General features: G+C 43.7%; 1 protein-coding gene across 3 annotated transcripts; it reads left to right on the top strand.

The window, feature by feature from the left end:
- The first annotated feature begins 103 nt into the window (after window positions 1-103).
- On the top strand, window positions 104-10,420 carry ppp1r10 (protein phosphatase 1, regulatory subunit 10). 3 transcript variants are annotated; one of them, XM_077008502.1, is made up of 19 exons: window positions 104-1,940; window positions 2,233-4,247; window positions 4,343-4,458; window positions 4,579-4,665; window positions 4,759-4,894; window positions 4,998-5,049; window positions 5,161-5,247; window positions 5,422-5,553; window positions 5,704-5,809; window positions 5,946-6,049; window positions 6,282-6,385; window positions 6,496-6,655; window positions 6,850-6,993; window positions 7,092-7,338; window positions 7,482-7,557; window positions 7,676-7,888; window positions 8,015-8,156; window positions 8,311-8,673; window positions 8,793-10,420. In XM_077008502.1, the coding sequence occupies exons 3-19, from the start codon at window positions 4,352-4,354 to the stop codon at window positions 8,915-8,917; spliced, it is 2,385 nt and encodes a 794-aa protein (XP_076864617.1). In that variant the 5' UTR covers window positions 104-1,940; window positions 2,233-4,247; window positions 4,343-4,351; the 3' UTR covers window positions 8,918-10,420. The 3 variants fall into 3 exon arrangements, with proteins under 3 accessions (XP_076864617.1, XP_076864616.1, XP_076864618.1); XM_077008501.1 differs by lacking the exon at window positions 2,233-4,247 and having other exon boundaries at window positions 104-426; XM_077008503.1 differs by lacking the exon at window positions 2,233-4,247.
- Window positions 10,421-11,346: the final 926 nt, after the last annotated feature.

Genomic DNA, 11,346 nt, shown 5'->3' with positions numbered 1-11,346 from the left:
TCTTGCTTGTATTCGATTAGATTTCGACACATGTAAGCTGTATTGGTATATTTTTGAGTTTTAACTCGTTTCCATTTGCCTGGCTATTTTTATAATCGACGTTTATTCTTGTTCTTTGTTGCAGGTCTAAAACGGTCTCAGTGAAGATCTGGCGTCGAGGATTTTTCAACTGTGTTTGAAGATCAAACCCCCAAAAAACATGTTTTTTCTACTCGAGTAATGGACATTTGCTTACTATTTTTGGCTCCAAGAAGAGAAAAGCTAGATTATATCCTAGCCACCACAATCCCGCCCATTAAGCCATTTTTCAGCCATAATGATGTAAAGACATAACAGTTTAGGCTCTCTTAAACTGTTAAATTCTGAAAATTGTTGCTGTTAAGCACAATATATAGGTACCCGTGACGCAGAGGAGATTTATAAATAGTAAGTGTTTTTCAAACCAATTTGAATCGAAATTTAAGAGATAACTAATCAATTGTCTTTTGAAAATGATATAAAAACGAGGCATCTATAGCTAACGTGAGTCAGTTAGCCCTTTAAATGTGGCAAACATAAAATGGAGATAAAGCGAGTAAGCCAGCTAGCGTATGAGCTCACACTGCAAAGTTAGCAGTGGCGGAAAGCCCTGTTTCTCTTTGTGTGTGAGACGGATCTGCAACTCTAGCAGTCAAGGACATAAGCTAGCGATCGCTTCTCATAAGCAATCTGTACATAAAGATTGCCTCAACACAGGCAGGATGTCTTAAATTCGTGCTAATTTGTTCGAGAGGAGAGCTCATTGGAACAACGCAATCTACACATAAAGATTGCAAGTTTGGCGACTGGACTTAGTCGAACGGGACTGAAAAAGCGACGTGTTTTTCTATCGGTCGATACTGGCGAACCTTTGTTGTAGGTGAAATAAACCTCCCATTAAGGATATACGGCAGTCTTGATATAAAGATTGCGCCTGTGCCTATTATGATTAGCAAGCGGTTGAAGTTAGCCGTGAAATTCCGAGTAGAACAGGCTATTTTGTCTAGTCGGTTTTTCGCTCTAACATGGCGGACAGGTTGTCCTTTGCTGGTATCACTGCAGGCAATGGTGGCTTTGTTTTTGAAACTAGGCTGTTTATTTGCTCAGCTCGGTTGTCTGGTGTTGTGTGTCGTGGCACAACCAAGAGTAATCATTTCGACTTTCCGTGTGTGCTTAAACTGCAAGCGTGAACGGACGTCGGATGAAATTACTACTATTTGAGCTTTTATTTGTATAGCGTAACTATTTTTGAGCTTTTTTATTTGTATTTCAAGATGGCGCCCGAGCTGCTTCTTCATCACGGTTCCTTGTTTGGAGTTCACTTGATAACAGTTGGTTAACAAAGGAGGGCGGGGCTTAGATCGGGATTCGGCGAATCACAACTCGGGGGCCGTCCTCTAGCGAGCTTACGAAGGCGGGAGTCCGACAGATGGCGAAAACGGACTCAGTAAGCTGTTAGGGCTCCCATTATATAACTAAGTCTTTAGTGCAGTATATTGTTGTCAAATATTTTGTCATGCCGAATGATTTTGAGTAATTTCAAAAACAACGTGAAACATAAAGAAGATGGCATGACATTTCTACTAAATCACAGATAAAATTGGTAATGATGGATGTGAAGTGCAGAGGGGGAGTGGTGCAAAGAGCACTTTCATGTATGAGATACTGTTCAAAATATATGTAATGTTTTGGCAATTTAACCAGCGGTTTCTGATCATGAAAATCTCCAGTTCGTTTTTCCTCAGTGGTAGAAATGTTTATCACTGCTGGTTGCAGTGTAAACACATTGGTTTTCAGACTGATTGTCACTTGTTTATTGTGTTTACGTTTATAACAGTTGTGACATTTTCAGGAGTTGTGTTTAATGTTCCATGTAATGGAGTTCTGAGACTATAAAAACTTCAACAACAACACTTTTACGGGTAAGACAAAACCTGATTTCTCACATGACATTTGTCCGATAACAAATTATTAGTTATTAGATTTTATTTTCAATTTCTCTACGCATAGGCTAGTTTTATCAGCTCCCTCGGGATATAAGCATACGACGACTAAACAGAATAATGCACTAGTGAAAAGTTGCATGCTGAACCCCAGTTTGTACAGAGAACGTGTAGCAGTTGGCAGGTTTTTTTTTTGTGTGTGTAATTTTGCCTGGGTATAGTAACACATGTTTCGCCGAAAGTGGAATTCAGAGATCTCCGTTCTGTTTAGGCCTATCAAGTGAGGAGAGTCTTAAAGAGCAATGCCCCTGCATGGGCAGGGCAAAATGACGTCTATGCTCCTCGCCACTCCACCCCCTTTCGGCTTTCGGGTATGCGTTAGGTTGCTTCCTCAAAAAGCATGATTTCGTAATGGGCTGTATGAGTCGTAAGTGGTCACAATCACGTAGTGCTGACGCAGTTCGTTTTTCTATTCATTTACCTTGTAAATAATGGCAGCATAATTTGCAACAAATGTGTACGTCTAATGAAATTTGTAATTGTGCCTTTTCAGTTATTTTACAACATATGGGTTTTAAAGCTCTTGCAACACTTAGGGGGAATCTTATGGTTTGTTTGTAAACCCCTTCAACCTTGACCTGATTTAGTCATAATTTTAACCACAAGATGGAGACAGATCAGTTCCATAAAGGCACAAATGAATAAACCTGAAGTATTTTCATTTAAAAATGTATATTTGTTTAATACAAAACTATTAATAGTAAACGTGTATATAAATAAATGTACTTCAATATTCATAGTAAAGGATGTAAAATTTGTGCCTTCAAGTTTGTGTGCCTCAGAGTTTAAATCTTAGCAAAACAATTAATCCTGTTCACTGATGCCAATGAGAGCTGTTTTGTGAGAAACTATCCGAAAACATTTATTGTCTGAAACAGGTTTAACGCCACACGTGTGTGTTCTAGGTAGCTGGACTGAGTAATTCACATGCTTTCTTTTAAATTTTAATTTCATTTTTCAGCAGGTTTGTAAAGATTTGATTAGATAATCACATTTTTTGTCAGTGTGTTCTTGAATTACCACGACTTTACACAGAAAAATCTGACAACGATCACATTATTATGCTTATAGAAAGCCCATGAATAAAAAAGCACCCACCTTTAGTTTATGTACTTCTCCAATATGTTTTCATTGTTTGGTAAAACTTACAACTGTATTGTAAAAACATTGCACATGACTGACTTGGTATTCTGACAATGAGAAGTGATGTATGTATGCATATAATGCATATAGATGTAGGTATGTATGTGTGTATTATTTATTTATATATATATTAGTGTGTGTGTGTGGTATGTGTGTTTGACCCTAGGCTATATCTTTTAAGGGAACCTGCCATCTAAAATGCATGTATATACACATAAGGATATCAGGTGGGTCTTCTGATGGATCAAAGTAGCAATAATGTGATTTCAGGATTGAAGATGCATTAAACTACCTTAGTCTGTTTTGAACAGTATGTGTGAGTGTTGAGATGGTATATGAAATTTGCTTATTAGCCTTTAATTACACAAAATATAAGATGTATCGTATCATAAAATGTATATAGTTTGTTGAAAACATACCCATGCTATCTGCTAGAGGACAGTCTGGGGAAACTGGCAGTCAGGTTTGTTACAAGTGTGTACAGGTTTGTTATTGTTACAGTATAAGTTTGTGTACATTACCATCCCATTTTTTGGCAGTCCATGGATCAAAACGGACCTTGTGTCAGTGAAACTGCATACACATTTCATAAAAATGACATGTTGCTTCAGAAGTGAGGTAATTGAGATTATGAATACTGTTATAGTGGCTATGGTGACTATCATCCACAGGATCCAGACAGCCATACAAGGTCATTCCTATCAATTTGTGTTGTCTATCTAAAATCATGACTAAACTACAGACATATGCACTTTGACAGCTCATCTTAACAGACAGGTTTTCATCTGGACTGACTACATTGAGGTGGCAATTATGTTTGCAATGTGCCTGGTATGACTGGTCATGCGACCATATTTCCTTGTTCATCGCGAGCTCCGTTTTCTGAGGCTTTATTTTCTGTGGACGTTCTTGTGATATGCACAAAAGTGGGACCGAGTGTCATGGAATGAGTTGGTTTTTGCGGTGTTTTGAGTCGGCTTTTGCCCTGTGTGTATCGCCTTGTTCCAATGAGCTCCCCGTTACAACCTGCTTATATTCAGCGACAGTGACCAAGTGAATCACGTCCTGCACAGACCGTCCCCGGTAAACAGTCCATGTCATTTTTGGGTATGCTGTCCATGGAAGGAAAATAATAAATGTCACTTAATCTCCCCCTCCCTCTCTCCTGGGTCTGCCAGTATCCTGTAATGGCGGTGGGCGCCGTGGACCCTAGGGAGGTGCTGAAAGGGGTGGAGTCTCTGCTTGGAAAGGATGGAGAGCTCCGCAGTCTGGAAGGTGTTGCCAAAGTGTTCAGGTGAGAAATGTGGAAACATTCGTGCACACAAACATGCAATAAAGTACATACGACAGATTGCTGGTCTTCCTCTGCTTACACAGCCTAATCACCATGTTTTCCTTATTGTTTTTGGAACAGTCTCATGAAGGCCTCTCATAAAATGGTCAGTAGGTGCATGTACCTCAACATCTTGATGCAGACCAAGTCTCATGACATCCTTAACCGGTATGTAGAACCATATATAATAATGACGTACAACAATACCATATTTTTGTTTTTTATTTGAAGAAGTTCAAATTGTTTGATTCCACCCCACAGATTTATCCGTGTGGGCGGTTACAAGCTGCTGAACTCGTGGTTGACCTACTCTAAGACCACCAACAACACACCCCAGCTGCAGCTCATTCTGCTCACTCTCCAGAAGCTGCCCCTCACGGTCGACCACCTCAAACAGGTAGCTCTCCGATCCCACCGTTCATCTGGCACTGTGACATTGCTGACAAAACACGTTTCAGAATTTGTTTATTTATCGCTATATGCTTGCTTTCGCATCCTAGAACAACACGGCCAAGTTGGTTAAGCATCTGAGTAAGAGTGGCGAGACTGAAGGTAAGAACGGTTCAGATCATGCCTAGAAGTCTTCCACAGCGGCCCACTCGCACAGCTCTCTCTGGTGCGTAGTGCTTATCTTCATTTGTGTATTTATTGTTTTTCTTTCAGAACTGAGGAAGCTTGCCTCGGTACTTGTGGATGGCTGGATGGCCATTATTCGTTCTCAAAGCGTTACCAGTGGAGCCTCCCCCAATGGTACTTGTTCCCTGTCCCAGTCTCCCTTTCCTAAACCTATCTTCTCCCTGGCAGCCATTTCATCGCCTTCTTGTAGTTCATGTTCGCGCGGACTTGTTGCCTCATCAATATGAATGCCGTGTGTGTGCACATGGATTGTGCCTTGTTAGTCACCATCGTTGCCTTGTTTTTCAGACAAGAAACGAAAAAAAGAAGAGAGTAGAGTACGTCCTGAGGTGAAGGTTGGGGAGAAGAGCGCTGAAGAAGAGAGAAAAAGAGAGAAGCCCAAAGCCCACGCTCCGAGCCACGCCAAGATCCGCTCCACAGGTCCGCCTCCCACTTTTGAACAAACCAGTCATCAGCAGGATGGCTTTATAGAGAAACATTTTCTTTTACCACCTGTAGGAATGCACATATTTGGGTGTTTTATGTGTATTTTATTTAGGTGTATTAATTTGTTTATCTAAATTTCAATAGGTTTGGAGGTGGAGACCCCAACACCAGTCCCTACTAAAAAGGCTCCCACTGTGCCTCAGCTTGGGGACAAGTACATGATCAAACCAGCTGTCCTTAAAAGGCCGAAGTAAATAAAACTCTTCGTTCATGTCTTTTTGTCGTTGATTTAACACACCTCAACATTAAGCAGTGCATGACTGCATTTGATCCCCTCTGGTGTTTTTGGTTAATTTTTTATCTTGACACTTCTTTGTCCTCTCCAGTTCCTCACTGTCTGACGCACCTCCTGTGGAAAAGAAATACAAGCCCCTAAACACCACCCCCAACTCTACGAAAGAGATTAAAGTCAAGCTCATACCTCCACAACGTAAGCACTAGTTTTTAATGAATATTATATTACTTGTGCAAGGCATTTTCATCACGTTTCTGTATTTGTCCCACATTGCTTCATACCTTAAAATATGCTGTTTGTTCATTTAATGTAATGTTCCTTGGGTTAATTGAAACTTATTCTAATGTAAAGATTGAAATAATCCTATTTTAAGATTTGCCTTGCAATCAGTACTAAATTTGCACTGACTGTTTCTCTATACCCTTAGCTATGGAGAGCCCTGGCTTCCTTGATGCTCTTAACTCTGCTCCAGTGCCTGGCATCAAGATCAAGAAGAAAAAACCTAAGGCAGCCTCTCCTACCTCCAATAAGGTAGAATCAGATGTCCTGACCAACTTTGGTGTCTCAGCAAAATCTCACATCCTGTCCTCCGCCCGCCCCAATCTCACTCTTTTGTCCTGACCCTTTTGTCTCTCCCACAGCCGTGTCCGTTTGACAGCAAGCCTCAGGTGTACTCCAGCATGCCTGCCAAGCCCAACTCCCCTGAGGCTCCAGCCTCTCAGACCCCTCCTCACGAGCCCCAAGACCTGGAGCAGCCTGGCACACCCGTGCCCACAGAGGACCCTGAGGCTATGGACACAGGTGCGTTAACGCACCGCCCTGAAAGTCCACAGCCCCCAAACTGTCGTTTGAACCGACGTGCAGGCCGCGCATAGGCGCGCTTGAAGTTCTGTCCCGGGGCAACCGTTCAGGGTCTTACGCGACCTTCTGCCTGTACGTCGTGGGTGACGAATTAATATACAAATTCCCTCTCTCCCCATCTTTCTTTATCCCAGGAGATAAACCCAATGCACTTTCAGAGCCACGTGGAGAGGAAGAGAGCCTGACAAAGAAAGGCAAGAAAAAGAAGACCGTCCGCTGGGCAGAAGAAGATCACCTCAAAGAGTACTTCTACTTTGACCTGGATGAGACCGAGAGAGGTAAGGAAGGAACCGTGTCTCTCGCGGTGGTGAGCGCTCTTCCCATTAAGTGCCTAAATATGGTGTAATGAGCCTCACGCTCTTTCCGTTCTGCCCAGTGAACGTGAATAAGATTAAGGACTTTGGCGAGGCGGCCAAAAGGGAGCTGATGATGGACAGGCAGACGTTCGAGATGGCCCGCCGGCTCTCGCACGACACCATGGAGGAGAGAGTGCCCTGGACGCCCCCGCGACCTCTCACCCTGTCGGGCTGCCTGGTCATCTCGGGCGCCAACAGCAGCGAGAAGATGACTCAGAGGGACCGAGAGATGGGCATCCTTCAGGAGATCTTCCTCAACAAGGAGAGGTGAGCGTCCCGTCCGTCTGCCCTGCTGGGTGGGAGGGGGGTTCTCATGAGTCTTGTGTCACTGTGGCTGTTTGCAGCAGTTCTGTGTTTTATGTGTTAAGTGTGGAGTGTAACGCTGTTGTCCCTGCCACTCTTGTGTGTAGTGTTCCAGACAGCCCCCATGAACCCGACCCGGAGCCTTACGAGCCCATGCCTCCACGACTCATTCCTCTGGACGAGGTACGACCCCTTTCACAGCCTTCAGTCACTTTTAAGTGTGTCACTTTCTGCTCAGGGCGAATTGGAGCAACGTTTAAAATAGAATTTGACGAGTTTCTGCCTGTGTTTGCCGACCCAGGACTGCACTATGATGGAAGACATGGAGACGGCCGAAAGTGCGGCCGGGGCGGGAGCTCCCTCCGCCACTCAGGAGGGCTCAAAGCTGCCCCCCGTCCTGGCTAACCTGATGGGCAGCCTGGGCAACAGCAGCCGCAGCCCCCAGACACAGGGTCCCGCGGCCCCGCCCAACAACCCTGCAGTCAACGTCCATGAGCTGCTCAACTCCATCATGGTGGGTAAAGCAGAGCGGAGTGGTCTAGTTCTGACCTTATTGCTACCTTAGGAATCGCCTTCTTCTTAATTGTCCATTTCTTTAGCTTCCTGCATCTGAGTTGTTTCTGTGTGATGTCTTTTCTAGGGTGCACAAGGTTCCAACCAGTCGGCAGAGGATCTGATAAAGCAGCCCGATTTCTCTGACAAGATCAAGCAGCTTTTGGGCTCCTTACAGCAGAACCAGAATCAGAACCAGAACCAGAACCCACCAGTCAATGCTCCACCCAGTAAGCGTTTCCATCATAATAAATCCAGCCACACTTAACTAGACGGTAATATTTACAGCAGCATTGAACTGTTTCTGTTTGTTTGTTTGTTTGTTTCACACAACAGTGTCACTGTCCCAGACTAACAGTCATGTCCGCTGCCTTCTCCTTACAGTGAACACGGGTTTGCTGGGCCACGGTCCAGGCATGAACATGAACACCATGAACATGCAGATGCCCATGAACGGGGGCTACCCCCCAAACAAACCCCCCGTTGGCCCTCACTTCAATCACCCACCTCCACCCCACGGCCACGGACCCCCCTTCAACGCAGGCGGTGGCCCTCGCATGATGGGGCCTCCACCTGGGCCCCAGGGCCGGGGAGGAGACAACGGCAACTACTGGGGCGACGACTCCATGAGAGGTGGCCCACACCGGGGAGGCCACTTTCACCGTGGCAGAGGAAGAGGAGGAGAGCAAGGTTTCAGAGGAAGAGGAGGTCGAGGGGGGCCACGAGGGGGTCACAACAACATGGGTGGTAAGTCGGTCTGATCAAAGTATTAGGTCTTGGACCATTTTCTTGGCACGATCCTATGCAAAATGGTGTTTGTTTGAAATGTAAGCTCGTTTTAATTGCTTGCTCTTCCTTTTGCCTAGACATGTCAAAGAGGCCAGTGTGTCGTCATTTCATGATGAAGGGTAACTGCAGATATGAAAACAACTGTGCATTCTACCACCCGGGTGTGAACGGACCACCTTTGCCCCCACAACACGGGCATTAATGTAAACCAATCCCTTCCCAACACCAACACTAGTGGTGCTACATCCACACCAGGGGGCAGTAGGACTTAAAATGAGCCCCAGAGGATAAACGGGATCATTTTTGACGAGACAAGGCCATTAACCCCTCTTCAGTGTTTACAGCTGCCTACTCAGAGATGAAGACAAAGCACCAACCTGGTCCTGATATCAACTTGTTTTTCTTCTCTCTTGGAAATAAAAGCTATGACTGGATAACCAGACCTGAACATTCAACCCTTGAAAGTGATGGTGATTCTGTAATGTCAGTGGCGAGAGTGTAAGCACTGGCAGACGCAGGCGCTTCCTGTGTAAAACAAGACTCTTCGTGTTTAGCGAGAAGATTTGTGTAGATAATATATATTTTTGTGATTATATGTACTATAATAACTGCTGAAGATTATGTCCCACTCACTCTATGACCACTATGAGGAAGTCTTGGATTTTGTTTTGGACTGTAAAAGCGGAGTTGTATTTCTCTGTGTTATTGGGAACTCTTTCCTTTTATATCATTTTTTTTGTGGGGGGGGGGTTGAATTTGCTTAGGCACTACAAAACTTGAGAAGACTGGATGTGTTGCCATATAATCTCCATTGTGAAAGAAATGTGTTATTTTTTTTTATAGTTGTGGAAGAGGTGGAATGATTCGCTGTTCACCTCTAGACGCAGGTTTAACCCCTTGGCTTGAAAAGCACCTTAATCCGTATTGTATGCAATGCCACACTTCTCCACCCACCCATCTTGGCCAAGCAGGTTTCCTTGGCCCTTGACTGGCAGATACCGAGCTCAGGCTCCCTGTCTGTGTGTGTGTGTGATGTTGGCAGAAGATCTCACAGGTCCTACAATATATAAGAAGGTGTTTACGAAGAGCACGTTATGTAGGAGCCCTGCTGTCCCGTATCGTTACTAAGGTGTTGATTAGATGCAGAATAATGGGAAACACAAGCTTTTGGAACACTGTTGAATATGTCTGAGCCACATAAACCAAACTTATTTAAAGAAAACAGCCGATACACAGTGTGACAATCAAGGTGAATAGATTTCGTTCATTTCCAGTCAATGTTCTTGCTCTCATTTCATCACTCAGCCTGTGTCCATGTACTCACACGCTCAGCTGTACGGCATGACTGGACCTCTGGACATGAGTCACTGCTGAGTCATGTATTTTCTCGTCCATCAGTGTTCAACTGGGCCTAACCTGGGCTTGGAACCACTCTCTGGGCCAACATTATCCAAAGTGTTTTCTGTGAAAACAGTGGCCTTTGTGTCTCTTCTGGGACAAATTTTTTTCTGTAAATTTTTTTTTCCTTATGTTTTTATTTTCTTAAAAGTCTAGTAATATTTTTTCTTTTTGCCTCTATCCAATTGAGGTGTTAGAGACCTAAGTCTGTTTATGGTCAGAGTATAGTGCAGAAACACATTTATAAGCATATTCAAATATCTGTAAAAGGTTTTTCTACGTGTATTAATAAATGTTACAAAATCAATTTATGTAGTTATTGCTGCAGTATTTCTAAGCTCAAAAAACTCTAAATTTATAGTTCCTTTTTCCTGATGGAAGTTGTTGTATAATGTCAAATATTTCAGCCCACATTTCCGTCATTGATAAAACCAAAGTAGTGTTCACTCTCACTTTGTTTTTCTTTGTTTGTTTTTCAACCTTCAAAATCCTCATTGTTCAACCACTAGCAGGGCTGTATTTGACCTCTGCACCTGCCAGCGCTGATGGCCAATAGTTTGGGCTGAATAATGTCCTGCTCCCCCAATCAGATATCCTGGCATTTGACTTCCTGGATGACATATCCGTGTTCTAAAGGCGGGACTGAGCAAAGATGACTGGAGCAGTGTGTGAACAGGAGTGGTCTCTGCTCCCCACCCTTGAAGACAAATATTGACATGAAGTAGGGAGAGCTTTTACGGGTTTTAGTACACCTCAGCAAAGCACCCATAGCATATCAGCGCATTCACAGATGCTTTTTGTGATCTGTCTGGAGAATGTCTGAATTATATGTAGCACTCCAAGATGATGGAACAAAACACATTTGGTAAATACTGCACATAATTAAAAATGTCCTGATGACTGGATGAGCAAACCCATTCACCAAAAAGTGAATTTTCATGCACATCTCCATAGCAGTGCACAATGCTTCCTTTCCTGACTTAAACAGTAGATATTCATTCAGAGATTCGTCTGGTCAACCTGAAGATACCTCATAATGAGGTTGCAGTATAAACAAACAAAAAAACAACCCAAACACACTTTTGGGGGGGGGGTTTCTGAAGGACAAAAACGTAATAACACAAAAAGCTCACTTCTGCTGTCGTGCTATTGGCCCTGGAGATGTTTGAACCTGAGACAAAGACAGCATTGATTCACAGTGGTCATAGTATCCCAGGACCCCAGCAAGGAAAG

The sequence above is a fragment of the Brachyhypopomus gauderio genome, chromosome 6 (genome assembly GCF_052324685.1).
Source record: "Brachyhypopomus gauderio isolate BG-103 chromosome 6, BGAUD_0.2, whole genome shotgun sequence".
Lineage (NCBI taxonomy): Eukaryota > Metazoa > Chordata > Actinopteri > Gymnotiformes > Hypopomidae > Brachyhypopomus > Brachyhypopomus gauderio.
Note: the sequence above shows the minus strand (reverse complement) of the source record. Positions and strands in the feature narration are given on the sequence as shown.

Bases quoted from the DNA above. Each gene is read 5' to 3' on its own strand.
- ppp1r10 (XM_077008501.1), top strand. From the start codon at position 4,352: ATGGCGGTGGGCGCCGTGGACCCTAGGGAGGTGCTGAAAGGGGTGGAG. The intron at 5,554-5,703 runs GTCCGCCTCCCA...AAATTTCAATAG, and splicing joins CGCCAAGATCCGCTCCACAG to GTTTGGAGGTGGAGACCCCA. The intron at 6,656-6,849 runs GTGCGTTAACGC...TCTTTATCCCAG, and splicing joins CCCTGAGGCTATGGACACAG to GAGATAAACCCAATGCACTT.